The sequence below is a fragment of the Solanum lycopersicum genome, chromosome 7 (assembly GCF_036512215.1).
Source record: "Solanum lycopersicum chromosome 7, SLM_r2.1".
NCBI lineage: Eukaryota > Viridiplantae > Streptophyta > Magnoliopsida > Solanales > Solanaceae > Solanum > Solanum lycopersicum.
The window spans coordinates 62,427,448-62,443,130 of record NC_090806.1 but is presented as its reverse complement, the minus strand read 5'-3'; the positions used below and the strand labels follow the sequence as shown (position 1 = coordinate 62,443,130).

Here is a 15,683-nt window from a genome sequence, read left to right as displayed (position 1 = left end):
TTAGTGAAAACTTCTTAAAACATTAGAAATAATATTTGAATAATTATGTGATGAATTGGACAAAATTGATCAAAGGGAAAGATGCATTCTAAAAATTAGGAATAGTACAATCAATTGATATTTATTATCGTTATAAAGTACAATCACACCCTAAATTTCATTCACATGAAGTTTAAATGATCGGCTTCATTCTTCTCTCACTTAAGAAAAAGTAATTCTTATTTATTGAATTATAATTAAATTATACACCATATTTTTAGAAAAAAAATAATGTAATGAATGTTTTCTTGTTTCAAGATCATACAAAATATATGTACTAATTGAAAGTCAACAAATTTATCTATCTATCGCAAATTGTAATAGAATTACATTTATGGGATATAAAATCTTGAAAAACTTATTGATCTTTGACATGATTGATTTTGATGTCATTTTGAGAATAGTTTTCATATCTATGCCAGGGATGTCTGGGTTTGAGCGGAAAGGTAGTTGTAGTTTCAAAAAAAATCATATATTTTATTTTATGCCAAAAACCACATATGAAAATTTATTTTAGAAGAGTGTAAAAAGGAATTCTATTTATGAAGTATCATTTATATTATTAGAACAAAGTGAAGCCCAAAAGAAATGCTGGGCGGCCCAAGATAGTTTGTCAAAACGGTCAGTCCAGTCCCACCCAGCTGAAGCCACGTGGTTGGCATTTTAAAGGCAAAGGCTTCTTTCACTTTGTTTACTCCGAAAAAGTTCCAAGAGCGTTACTCTATTCATCTTATTTACTACTGACTTCAACTATCTCAATTGTTCATCTTCATCTTTCTTGAGGATATCGATCTCTACATCATGTCAACAAAGGCGAAGCTACAAATATAACTACAAATATAATAAAATATGTCATATTTACCGAAAATGGGCATGATGTAGAATTAAACATGACCACAATTTAACATTTTATTCGAAAATCAAATTTTCTCACGTATGTTGCACGTGTATAATTCGATGTTGATTAGTGAAAACTTCTTAAAACATTACAAATAATATTTGAATAATTATGTGATGAATTGGACAAAATTGATCAAGGGGAAGGATGCATTCTCAAATTTATGAATAGTACAATCAATCGATATTTATTACCGTTATAAAGTACAATCACACCCCAAATTTCATTCAGATGAAGTTTAAATGATCCCCTTCATTCTTCTCACATTTAAGAAAAATTAATTCTTATTTATTGAATTATAATTAAAATATACACCATGTTTTTAGGAAAATAATGTAACGAATGTTTTCTTGTTTCAAGATCATACAAAATGTATGTACTTATTGAAAGTCAACAAAATCACTTTACTGCGGATATAAAAGAAAGTTGACCTTCTCCTAAAAAATCTTAATTGAGTGACCATCTTAGAAATATCTTAATCTAACTACTGATTTGTGTTAGATTGACCTCACAACCAAATTTTATTTGAGCGGAAGTGCACGAATAACCAATTTGAGGATCCATTTTTCATATATAGAAAAAGAACACTTTTGAACTTATAAGTTAAAGCACAAATTTTTGATCTAATGTTGTCATAACTAATTTTCATATAATTAGTCAAACATAAATTGTTACACTTCAAAAGTATTGATAAGCATTTTTGACAAACAACACTTCCCATTTTAAGCATTTGGCAAAACAAATTTAGTCCTTTTTTAATCTTCTAAAAGTGTTGGTAATTGTCATATTCTGAGTTGGTGTCTTTTATATATTTCAGAAGAAAGATTCATGCAAAAATCTAGCTCTGCTGCTGTGGAACAACTTCAACATAGTTTACATGCTTTTGCTGGTATACCTCTTTTAATTTTTGCGGTTTTATATTCTGTTGGATAATCTTAAATTGAATTTTTAGAGACCTCTCATTTAAAAATTTAAGGTGTTAAGTTATGTGAAATATAATCGGAAACATATAAAACACTCGCATTTTGATGTGCAAGAAGTCGTCAATATGCCCGTAATAATATTTCTTATGAATTTCAGGAAGTCAAATCTGTGTATAAGAAGTTTTCACCCTCAGCGCTATCTATGAGGGGAGCAACTCGAGTTTGTTGTGCTATTGCTTTGTTTCAGGTCAGTAATATACCACCAAATAGTGTGTTATAAATTGATTCTATTGAAGTAACAAAAAAAGGTTAGAATGATTGAGAAACAGAACCACCTGATTTCATTCGTTCTCAATAACCACGAGATGATCAATGTACTAGTAAATTACGCAAGACTTGTTACATGTAGGAAATAATGTATGCATAACTAATCCAAGCATTACTAATGATACACTCTATTGAACATTATTTTTTATACACTTCATCAAACAGTTCCTAAATGTTTTTCGAATTAACATTTTTTCTCAAATTTAAGAAAAATAACTTACCTCCAAAAAGTAAAGAAAACATTTTCTTAAACTTATTCAACCTCACACCTCAACTTTCCACCGTAACTCAAGTCTTGGGAACTGAATTCCGATACTTATTCGAAATATGACCTGATTCTCGATTTGAAACCTGACTCTCGACCTTGATTTGAGATCCAACTCTGTGGTCTCGAATCAGGTCGGGGTCAAACCCCAATTTGGGTGTCGGGTCCTCAATCAGGATTTGAGGTTGTGTGTCGAAGTCGAGTCTCGAGCTAAGTTTTAGGGTGGGATTCATAGTCATGTGTTGGAGTTGGATCTTAGGTCAAGAGTCGAGGTTGGGTTTCAGATCGATCATCAGGGTCAGAAGTCGATTTGGAAGTCGGGTAATGGATCAGGTGTCGATATCAAATCCCAGTTCGAATGTTGGATCCTAAGTCAAAAGTTGGGATCAAGTCCCGATTTGAAAGTCGATCTAAAGTCGGATCGTGTTTCGGGTTCGGATCCAAAATAATTTGGGTGTCTAGTCTTGAATCAGGATTTGAGATCAAATTTGGGTCGGGTGTAGGGGTGGAGTTTCGAGCTAGGTGTCGAGATTGGATTCTGAATCAGGGGTCGGAGTTGGGTCTCAGGTTTAAGAGACGAGGTTGGAACCCTAATCGATCATTATGGTCATATGTTTGAGTCATATGTTGATTTGCAAGTTGGATTTCTTGTCAGGTCCAGGTTCCGAAGTCAAGTCTTGAGTCGGGACCATGTACCGGTTTGGAATTTTATCTAGTGTATGAAGTCGCGGTTGGATCTTGAATCGATCGTTGGGGTCGTGTCGAGGTTTGAGTGTTGGGATCGTGTCTCAATTTAGATATTAAGGTTGAGTTCTGGATCAAATATCGAGTTTGTTTTTTGGGTCAATTTCTGATTTTCTAAAAAGTGTTTTCTACACTTCGACAAAAAAACAAAAGAATTTTTTGAAAAGTACTTTTCAATCACAAAACCAAACACTAGAAATTAAAATACTTCCCAAAAAAAAATTCCACTCATACCAAAAACACACCTACCTGAGTATTTTTATTTTTATTTTTTAAAAATTTTATGGTATTAATGTTCTTCATATTAACTTCCTGTGACACATTTTCTTAGAAAGAGTAAAAGAGTTTTAATGCAATTTTTATGTAAGACAACTGATAAGTGAATGCACAACGTATAATTTTTATGGTTATATTCTTCAGGTTATGGCTAATAATCCAGAAACAAGAACGGGGCTCACAAAAGGTAATATCAGTTTTAGAAATGACACCAATTGAAATGAAATTAACGCGCGAAATAACTAGTTAGAGTGAATCAAGTTTCTGAAAGAATTCTTTTTACTGTAGTGTAAGAAACAATTAACTCTTTTAGTAATTTCATTTTGCAGCTGAAATACCATGTTATTTCTATCCATTTCTCAAGCCCTATGGAGATGATAAGCATTTGGAGTGTGTGAGGACCACTACCTTGGGTGTTCTCAGTGACCTGACAAAGGTATCCCTCCATTTGAACAGATATACACACGTGTTCTTCATTTGTGGAAGTGCTACTTCATGATTCTGATATTTTGCTTGCTGGTGCAGTTTGATGATCCAAATGGATCACATGCCCTTCGTTTCTTCTTGGAATCGGAAGTGGTTCCTTTGTGCCTGAAGTGCATAGATGAATGTGACGAAAAGTCACAGAAGGTTAGTCCATTCTGTTTTATTAATAGTGTTTCTGAATTACTTCGCTGGTTTATGATGATATTCTGTTTCTTGGATCTCATATGAAATGAATGTTGTACCTCCACAGCTTGCAACTCTCATAGTTATGAATATTCTGACGCAAGAGAGTGGACTGACCTATTGTTCTGCTACGCCTGAACGCTTCTTCGCGATTGTACAGGTCTTAAGATGAGTGGTTGAGAAACTTTCTCTAAAACCTTGTTTGCTGCATCTAGAATATGTGATACAGTGTTATGTATGTCTGTCAAAAATATATAGGTCCATCGGGTAAATATTCTCGCCCCTGCGGCTCAAGTTTCATGATTGCGATTTCTGTCTAAGTATCAACTATATCTCTCTTGGATTTATTGTTTGATCAACCTACAAAATGCAGGCCATGTGATGAGTTCATAAGACAAATTCCTCAGCTATTTGACAACACCTTTAGGCTCACTCTTCTGGTGAGTTTCATCTGTGCGGTCTCCTTTACTGTTACAACAACTAGTCTTGTTAGTTTAGTGTTACAAAAAGTTAGTTACTTTACTCGTACAGAAAAGAATTGTGACTTTAGTGTTGCAATGAATAAGTTTAGTGACCATCGATAAATCTCTTTTGTATCGATAAAAAATATAGATCTTTTCAACTACTCTTACAGCTTCATGTGTATAACTGTAAACTTTTGTATGTCTTTGCAGCACAACCACGAAGCTTCACGGATGTTGCAGGTTCTACATCTCAATAGTTATGGATGTCCATATTTTCCACCAATTGAAGAGAGAAAAAGCATTGCAAAGAAGGCTGCATCAAGTTATGCATCAAGTTCTGCATCAAGTTAAAAGGGTAAGGGAAAGAGAAAGAAGTGAAGTTGTTCTGTAGGAAAAGACAGCAAATAATGACCTCAGTAGAGGAAAAATATGTTTTTAAGTTAACTGTTCAACTGTTAAAAGCTCGAGAACTTCTTGAGCCTCCTTAAGACTGATACTTTTGCTTTGTTATGTACTGAATAGTTGCTTTACTTGCTTTGTGTGTACTGAATGGTAGTTTTGTTCAGCTGAAATGAAGTTATCTTAGCAGTTTCCCCTATTGCAACTTTGTCAATGTCTTTCTTTCATGGCATATTTATATTTTATTTGAGCCGAGGGTCTATTGGAAACAACATTTCTACCTTCACATGATAAGATCTGCTCATCTGCATACATGATAAGATCTGCATACACACCATCCTCCTCAAATCCCATTTGTGGGATTAAATTTGATAAGTTGTTGTTGTAGTTATTGTATGTCACATGCATCCTAAGCTTAATTAAATAATACTCGTTCAGTAATATGTAATACAACAGGCTCACGATAGAGATGTGCTTTAAATGGACTTAGATTTCAATGAACTTTTGTTAGTGGTCTATATGGCATTTATGATGATATGATTAGTTTTTTCTTTCTATATTATAAAAAAATATGTCATACTTACCCAAAATGGGCATGACGTAGAATTTAACATGATCTTAATTTAACATTTTATTTGAAAAATAAATTTTGACACAGTGCACTTAAGAAGGGTAATCTCTCAAATTCAAGAATAGTACCACCGATCACTCCACAAATTTCATTCATATCAAGTTTAAATGATCCCCTTATTTCTTCTCTCATTAAAGAAAAAGTAGGCCTTATTAATTGAATCACAATAAAGATACACACCATATTATTGGAAAAATAATGTAATGAATGTTTCTTGTTTCAAGATCATATAAAATGTATGTACTAATTGAAAGTCAACATATCTATCTCAAATTGTTATGGAATTATGATTATCATTCTAGTATTTGTTTTGTCAAGATGTATCTTATGATCATATTTTTTCAGTAAATACCAATAGATATATGTCATTTTAAATACAATATTATATGAAATATTTCGAGATAAACGTGCAACACACATTTCTAGAACTATATTATGAGATATTTTGCAATGTTGTCTTGTGGCTGAGAAACTTTGGGTCTATTTTGAGGTTGGTCCTCTACTAAACTTCTGATAAAACATTAGACCAAATTGAGAAAGCACAAAAGAAATGTTGAGCGACCCAATATATAGTGAGATGTCCGTGTCTGAAATAAAAAAGACTTGCTTAATCTTAGTTTGTCCAAATGGGTCATCCCACTCCCACCCAGCCGAAGCCACGTGGTTGGAATTTGAAAGGCTAAATCTTTTTTTTCTTTGTTTACTCCGAGAAATTTCTCAAATGGTATTCTTCTTCTTTAATATTGAATCATTGTTCTTTGAACTCTCTCAATTGTATCGTCGTCATCTTTCTTGAGGATTTTGAGCTCTATCATGTAAACGAAGGTGATTCCATAAATATAACTAAATTTCTTTATCTCCTTCTTCAATTTCTTTTAAAGGTAAGCAAACATTTGGAAGATTTTTTAGAATAATTTTTTTTAAGACTTTCCAATGAAGAATCTATCCGAATCACCATTTTTGAATCAACATTGGGATCATCGGTATCATCACCCCATTGAAAAATCCTACTGACTTCGATTTTCACACTCAAAATCAGTTGGTGTTATTAATCAATGATGCTAGTCTTTTTGAAGAGGTTGTGCATCAATCTACAAGGTACATGGCACATTTATAATATTTTTTATCATAGGATCTATTTTATGTAAGTGTTATTTTTGTGTATATATATTTTTATGTACTGTTGTCTTGTACTTGATAGTCATTCGATGGGTGAGATAGAGATGGAAAAAAGTTCATCAATCATTAATGATTTTTATTCGTGATGATTTTTAAAGGACATTATAATGAATGAACTTTTGTTGGTGGTCTTTATAGAAGTTATGATGATATGATTGGTTTTTTATTTCTATATTATAAGAAAATATGTCATATTTACCCAAAATGTGCATAATGTAGAATTCAACATGACCTCAATTTAACATTTTATTTGAAAAATAAATTTTGGCACATACATTGCACTTGAGAAGGATACATCCTCAAATTCACGAATAGTACAATAGATCGATATTTATTATTGTTATAAAGTATAACCGCACCATAAATTTCATTCAAATGAATTTTCTATGATCCCCTTCATTGTTCTCTCATTAAAGAAAAATAAGTCGTATTTATTGAATAGCAATAAAAATATACACGATATTTTAGTGCTACTTTCTCATTTGGAAGATTGTTTAAGCGAAATTTTTTTTTGTAAGACATTTTTTGAATCAACATTGGGATCATAGTCATCATCGCCATCATAGAAAAATACTGACTTAGGTTCTCTAACTTGAAATCAATTGGTGCTATTGATCTATAATGCTAGTCTTCATGAAGAGGTCATGCATCGCCTCTACAAGGTACATGACACATTTAATATGTAAAACTATTTTATCATATGTCTATTTTATATAAGTGTTAATTTTTTTATATATGTTTGTTATATATTGTTGTCTAGTGCTTGATAGTTGTTTGATGAGTGAGATAGAAAAGCAAAAAAGCTCATCGATCATTGATTTTTTCGTGATGTTTTTTAGTGCACATTAGATTTCACAATGAGCGAACTTTTATTAGTGGTCTTTATACAATTTATGATGATATGGTTAGTTTTCTCTTTTTATACTATAAGAAAATATGTCATATTTACCCAAAATAGGTATGACGTAGAATTTAATATGATCTTAATTTAACCTTGTATTTGAAAATTAGCTTTGGACACGTACATTGTACATGTATAATTCAATGCTAACTTGTGCAAAACTTCTAAAAATTAGAAATAATATTTGAATAATTGTGTGATAATTGGATAAAATTAAAAGGGAAGGATGCATTTTCAAATTCATGAATAATACAAATTTCATTCAAATGAAATCTAAGTGATTCCCTTTATTTGTCTCATGCAATATGTTATCAATTCATTGGGAAGATTAAAATTCAATGAAAACGTGTGTATAATGAGTACGAAGATGCAGCAATCTCAAATAAATGTTATAGTAATAATTTTATACAAAATTAAATTAAAAAAGACTAATAGTTAAATAAAAAAATTAGACATAGAAGACAAAAATAGCATATAAGCATCCTTACAAAGACTTAAATAATAACATTATATAAATGAAAAAATAAATACAAAATTGACACATAATTTTCTATGTTTTTGTCGACACCTTATATCATATCCAATCAAAATTCAAAAGTTTTCTCCATCTAGTCAAACTAAAGTATGAATCAAATAGAAAAATCACTTTATTTTTGTAAAGTGATATATATAATCAGATTTAGGCAAATATATCATATACTTTAGATGTTGATGGCTTCACTACTTTAACTATTAAATGAAAAGGATAATTTTGGATGTGAGTTTCATGAAATAAAAAAAACATGAATTTATATAGATAAAAATAAAGGAATGCCAAGAGACATCTTAAAGCTTTAAATTAAATATTATTTGAAGGTTTGAAGGGGAAAATAGATAAAAAGAACCACTTTAAGAATATTAAATATATGCAATGAACCTCGATCAAAATTTGAAAGAGTAAACAATCCTACGTTGAATACATGAACTCTTCATTTTGTCAATGTAATAATTAATTATCACTAATATTTAAACATGTAATTAATTAAATATTTATAATATTTTAATCTAGTATAGGGCAAAATGGTATTTCAATTTTCAACTTTTTTTGTTCTCAATTTTAGGAATAATAAAATAAATATATGATCACTAATATTTAAACATGAAATTAACTAAATATTTATAATATTTTAATCTAGTGTAGGGGCAAAATGATAATGTTCAAGAAGTTGTCAATGCACGCGTAATAAAATTTGCCTTATGAATTTCCAGAAATCATACCAGTGTATTGCAAGTTTTCACCCTCAATGCTATCTATGAGGGAAGAAACTCGAGCTTGTCATGCTCTTGCTTTGTTTCAGTTCAGTAATATACCATCAAAATAGTGTGTTGAAGTAGCAAAAAAATCAAAAAGATTGAGAAATAGAACCATCTGATGTCATGCGTTCTCAATAGTCACGAGATGATCAATATACTAGTAAATTGTGCAAGACCTGTCACATTTCGTGATTGTGCTTTATGTTGTAATGTTTTAGTTCGTGGAAATCACTGGATATCTATTGTTTATAAACATCAAAGTGAAATGCATTAGAGATACACTTCATCTGATAAACTATATCTGATAAGACCACTACATCAAAAATGATCTTTAGGGATATTTAATTAGAGGCAATAGCTCAATTCCTTCTAAATCTGTATTTTTAGTGGCAATTAGCAATAAGTGTGTGCACAAAATGTAATTCTAAAAAACTAACATACTCGGTGAAGATTTTAAATTGTAACTGGTTTTGATGAAGCTTCTTTGAGGTCTTCATTAACTAAAAATTTTGATCTCTGTGTGAGTATTCTTCATGTTATGGCTGATAATTCAGAAACAAGAAAGGACCTCATAAAAGGTAATGTTAGTACTCAAAACAACACCAATTGAAATGAAATTTATGCCAAACTACTCATTAAAGTGAATCAAGTTTTTGAAATAATTCTTTATATTGTTGTGTGAGAAACAGTTAACTCTTTTAGTAACTTATTTTTGCAGCTAAAATACCACATTATTTTTATCCATTTCTCAAGCCTTGTGTCGAGGACAAGCCTTTGGAGTATGTGAGGATAACTGCCTTGAGTGTTCTTGGTGCCATAATGATCTTTCAGGATTATCAAAACACTACTTCCATGTCAAGTGCCATCGGTTGCTAGTAATAATATAACCCAATCAAGGGTAGAATCGTTCCACAAGGTGTGGTTTCGAGAATTAATAAGTAGCCAAGTGAAATTCAGTTCATGTCAATCATAACTAAAAGACATTTATAAATGAAAACATGATTCAAATTATAGGGTGACACAAGTGTCAAATATCAAAGGGGGTTTGTAATTAATTATCAACTAAAACGGTAAACTAATACTAGTATGGAGACAGAATTTTTTGGGACGAGATCGATAGGATTATGGGCTAAGGTAAATAACCGGGTAATTGCAATTAATAGTAAACTGTTGTAAATCAGTGACTAAGCTAGACTTTGCTGGGAATAAACTCTCCCTCGAGCAGTTTACCCCGAATTAATTTGGTTTCTCTCGAACACCAATAAGCCGCACTGAATCACAACATTCGCTTTAGTCCATTTTATAAGTAAATAATTTGACCTAGGATTTAGCTTCATACCTTTATTTCTGAAACTCTCGATTATTCTAGAATTTGTATGGTTCATTTCATTTATCACATTGTTTTTAAGTGATTTTCAATTACTATTACGAGAAGTTATATGCATTATGTGGATTAATTTTTTTTATTTGTTTATTAGTCATTCTCGAAGGGACTTTTTGCTAAAGAAAAGTATGGGCTACCAACACATCAACTACTCTCAAGTCTCAACTCAGTCCATCTTTTCAAATCTAAACAATAAATTGTAAGAATATAATTTTAGATGTTACTTTTGAATGTTTGGAAGAATATCTTGTAATTGAATTTGAGTATCAGTGCAATTATATAATATAATTGTTTAGTCAAATATTTATTTCGTTATCATGAAATTGATGTAATTGAGTGTAGCGGTTAGAATCTTCAATTTCTGATGATAAAAAAAATTAGTAATTATATGGTATAGTTATCAAAATGACTATGCTAGAAATGTATCTACTTCTGTAATCTATAGATATGAATAGTATCAAAGTGTTGAAGTTGACACTAAGGGTGTGTTTGGTATGAAGGAAAATATGTTTCATGGAAAATATTTTAATGGAAACAAGTCGATTTTTGACTCATTTTCTAATGTTTGGTTGGTGAATAGAAATATTTTTTGAAATAGATTTCTTAGTGTTTTCCTTATAAATGATTTTTTTTTTTGAGAAAATTTATGTTATTTTTATTAGAGAGTAAAAAATAATTTTAAAATTGAAAATATTTTTTAATAAAATAAACTTAATCTTTTTGGGTCAAAGATGGGGTGGGGCTGTGGGGATGGGAGTGGGTGGGTAGGGGTGTTGTGGAATGGATGAAAAAAAAAACTTGAAACCAACACATACAAAACTTAAATATCTGCCTAAAATAATATTCATTTTAGTTAAAAATAAAAGGAGTGTCATTTAAAATAGAAGGGGTTAAATAGTAAATACTACTGTAAAACATAACTTTTCTCCCTTAATTGTAAGAATCTACATAAGCCACAAAATTAAATATTATACATTTGTCCATCTCCTAAGTTTCTTCCAAAGAATTGAGCAAATATCTCTTTTTTTCTTTCACCGTTAAAAGTGAGTCAAAATGTTTCTCTTTATTGTCTTCTTTCTCATTTGAAAAAAAAATCAAAAGGAAAAAGTTTTCCCTTACGAATTTTTATGGAGAATCCATCAGAGTCACCATTTCTTGAATCTACATTGTTATCATCGCGATCGGTATGCAATATTTCCTCTTCTCCTGCGGATATGCAACAAAATTCTCTTGACTGAAATGATCTCACTAAAAATCAGTTGGTGTTGTTACTCCATGACAATAATCTTCGTGAAAAGGTCATGTGTCAACTCATCAAGGTATATTGCATGTTTCAAATATTTTTTATATACATTTTTCTTAATTCATTTGTATACATTTGATGTTCGTGTTTGTTATTCTATATATGTGCTTGTTATGCATTTTTGAGATTTAAAGACAAAGAAATTTATGGATCTCATATTTTTTAAGACGCTATTTTAGAAAGACCGTTAAATTTCATATTAGATTAATTTTTGTTAGTCCTTCATATAGATCACTTATACGATTGTTTTCTCGTATTATATATTATTTAATATATCATATGTACCAAAATGGTCATATACCAGCCCTAATTAAGTGGTTCACAAGCTAGCCTTAGGGTAAGCATTTCAATTTTTCTAAAAAGAGAAATTTATTTAATTTTGTCAATAATCAAAATTAGGAATGTAATTTCTATAAGTAGACAGATTACTAATGCAATTCTTGAGTAACATGAATACAATCATCTAATTTTTTCAATAAAATAAATAATTGTTATTGTTATAGGATGATGATTACAAGTACTTTTGGGAATTTTAAGATATACAAATAAAATTATAAAGTTAGGGAAATTCCTATTTAATTACTATATAAGTTTATTTATCAATTGTGTACAAAGTAAGCAAGCAATACTTCATTTTTCTTAATTTTAGGCTTCAATAAGTTTGCTAAAAAACTTAATTGACAAACCAATCGAAGTGATCTCTCACAAAATTGTTATTTATTCGGATTGAATTTTTTCTGCAAACTATTGATGATATCCTTTGGAGTTAATTTTATCAAAATTTCAATTAGAGAGGTGGTTTTCATTGAAATATCATATTGAAACTCGAAGAGGAAGACATAAATAAATTGTATACATTGAAATACACATGACATAAAAATAAATTCAACAACAAATAAAATACATACAACAACATAATTGTATATAAGTTAATTATATATTTTAATCGAATTTGTATGTAAATCATATGGTTTGACCGAATTTGTATTAATTTTGTTAAAAAGACGCTAAATACTCTTTGAAACGCCTAGAATCTCGCTAAGTTGTATAAAGATCATCCATCCAATTTCTATGCCTACAGAAGAACCACCACCCCACCCCACCCCTCCTTTTTTGTTTGGCAATATAGTTTAGTCTAATCCACCAGGTTAGTGGACTATCTGAGTTGAAGTAAGAGCCTCGATTTGAAAATATTCTAATCTAACAACATCCAACTAGTGAGTTGTGTTAGAATGATTTAAGGACTAATCGAGATTGGGATACATCAGGAGCCCAAGGGACAACAGGTGTCACCCTTACTAATTAATACCTACTAGAAACATAAAGGAGAAAAATGTTGAAAGGGAGAAACCGACCGTTTGTACCAATTGCACCCATTGATTTTAAGGGATGATGTGACTTGCCTTACCTGTCGTCAACCCCCTTTGTAGACTTCAAATAATTCATAGTCTTAGAACTTCTTTCACAAATCCAAACTACGATTCGTAGAAACTTTTACAGTTTGTGGATTCCCTTCGTCAAACTCAGGCTTAACAGTGCATCTTCATTATCTTGTTTACGACCCATAGACCTCACTAGCGAAGTATATTTGAGGTGAAGTGCACAAACAACCAATTTAAGGACCCTAATTTAATGCATAGGAGAAGTTGATATGTTTTTCAAAATCTAATCACTTTAGATACAATTTTAGACTCGGAAATCTAAAATTTCTAAAAACATTATTAGGACATATGTTTCGAACAAAATGTCCTAAAATATTCATCTGAAAATTCACTTTTTGTCCAAAGTTTTCCTCAAATATTTAGAACAAGTTGCAATTCCTTTGCTCTTCAGCTTCAAGTTTCGATCCAACCCTCCTTCAATCGGCCCCAAAGATCCCCCCCCCCCTTTACCCAAACCCCCAACACAAAACCAAGCACCAAGTAAATATAAATTATCTAACCTTAAATTATCTATCATAAGCTAAAGAAAAGAATTGAGTGAAAATCAAATTACTTGTCTGTCCAAGCTGACTTGGTAAAATACAAATTGCTTGTCTAATATTGGCACAAGTTGTTTCTCTTTAAATATATTTATTCCTGAAGCATGTCTGACAAAAAGCAATATTCACAATAAGCAGATTCTAAAAGCTTGGTGAAACAAATTATTACTCCATTTATTGTACCTTCTTAAAGTGCTTGTAGTTGTTATATTCCGAGTTGGTGAATTTTTCTATACATTTCAGAAGCGAGATACATGTGAATATCTAGCTCCATTGTTGTGGAACACCTTCAATGCAGTTTACATGCTTTTGCTAGTATACCTCTTTTAATTTTCATGGATTTACATTTTGTTGAATAATCTTAAATTGGATTTTTATAGAGTTTTATGTTAGAATTTTGTGAGCTCTAGTCTAAACATTTGAAATGTTACAGAAGAGAAAATGTTCGATACCATGCATGTTAAATTATGTGATCATCTAATTTAAAAGGTTAGATGACTAGAGAGAATACTTCATAGTAAATTATATCTTCTAACATGTTATTTTAATGGGTTGAAATAGGTTGAGATAATCTAAAATTTCTAAATACATTATTAGGACTTCTGTGTTGAGTTTATGCCATAGAAACATCTTGATGTTGATCACCTGCTTAGCTATTTCCTGTCATTCAAGAAGAGTAATAAAGATAGGAAAAAGACTGTTGAAGGACATATGCAATGTCTTAGTCACCTGTTTACTAATAAAGTTAGCAGACATCTTAGTATTATCAAATCTAGCACTACAACACATAACAATTTGTGAAATCTAAGTAGACATGTCGATAATCGAAGAAAACAATGTTTGTCTTATGAATATCAGGAAGTCATATAAGTGTATTGGAAGTTTTCACCCCCAATGCTATCTATAGAGGAGTCAACTCAAGCGTGTAACGCTCTTGCTTTGTTTCAGGTTAGTAATATCCCATCAAATAAGTGTACTTTCCCATGTTGGTTTACAATACAAATGTTACGTTAAGAAAGGGAAGTTGTTTGGAACCTTTTAACTAAACATATATGTCATGGTTCCTTAATTCGATAGGATACAAATATCTAAATGTATCTGAAACAGAACAAACAGGGGCGGACCCACATGGTGTCTGTCGGGTGCTCGAGCACCCACTAACTTCGTTACGAAATAAATATATCTATATAGAAATCAATAGGTATTTGTATAAAATTAACATAAAGCACCGAATGAATAAATCATATAGTTGGCCCAATGGTTCTAGGATGGGTACTTAAGACTCTTTTAGAGTTGTTGTACCAAGGTTCGAATCTCATTGTTAACACATTTTTTTATAGTTTCACTTCAGAGCACCCACAACCTTAAAATCCGTTGTTGTATTAGAAAAAGAACATGCCTTTTCGAGCAGCAATATGCAAGGCTTTTTTTCAACGAAGGATCAGTTCTAGTTAGCTTCTCCACAACTTAATATTTTGTTCTTTGACAGCCATATGAAGTGTGTTAATCAATCTGTGCTATCAAAACCAGAAATTACTGATTGTAATAAATTATTCAGAAACACGAAGTAACTGAAATTTATAGAATCGGTAAGCAAGATGATCAGAAATTTATTTCACAAAATAATTAAAACAAACGTACCAGAATCTGAAACAATCTTTTAGTTTGGAAGAAGATCAGATCCACTGAACTCACAGTGTCCCCTTAAGGAAAATATTCCCCTCTAGTATCCGAAGTTTGATTTGGAATATAACCTCCCTGGGTAAAATGATCTTAATCAGCAGAATATAGATACCAAAAACTCTACTGTCAGCGAATCAATCCACAGCAGGAAAGTACACCAAGAAAAATGTGTTTAGAAGAAGAAGGAAGATCAGAAAATTCGTTTTTTTAAAATATCTGAAGACTGGGTGGTATCAAGAAGAATAGGTTTTTGAAAGGTTGCAACCCTTTCAGAATTGACACGACCAGTAATGAAATTTTGCAACCTTTCGAATGGTATTGGTT

The 15,683-nt window shown here is 31.1% G+C and overlaps 1 protein-coding gene across 1 annotated transcript; it reads left to right on the top strand.

Moving 5' to 3' along the window:
• Nucleotides 1-412: 412 nt before the first annotated feature.
• On the top strand, nt 413-4,956 carry LOC112941881 (uncharacterized). Its single transcript, XM_026032223.1, has 8 exons — nt 413-485; nt 1,755-1,849; nt 2,018-2,107; nt 3,617-3,659; nt 3,802-3,908; nt 3,998-4,102; nt 4,209-4,301; nt 4,816-4,956. The coding sequence occupies exons 1-8, from the start codon at nt 413-415 to the stop codon at nt 4,954-4,956; spliced, it is 747 nt and encodes a 248-aa protein (XP_025888008.1).
• Nucleotides 4,957-15,683: the final 10,727 nt, after the last annotated feature.

Excerpts from the sequence above, each read along its gene's own strand:
- LOC112941881 (XM_026032223.1), top strand. The coding sequence starts at position 413 with ATGATTGATTTTGATGTCATTTTGAGAATAGTTTTCATATCTATGCCA. Across the intron at positions 1,850-2,017 it reads TACCTCTTTTAATTTTTGCG|GAAGTCAAATCTGTGTATAA; the intron begins GTTTTATATTCT and ends TATGAATTTCAG. Across the intron at positions 4,302-4,815 it reads GCTTCTTCGCGATTGTACAG|CACAACCACGAAGCTTCACG; the intron begins GTCTTAAGATGA and ends ATGTCTTTGCAG.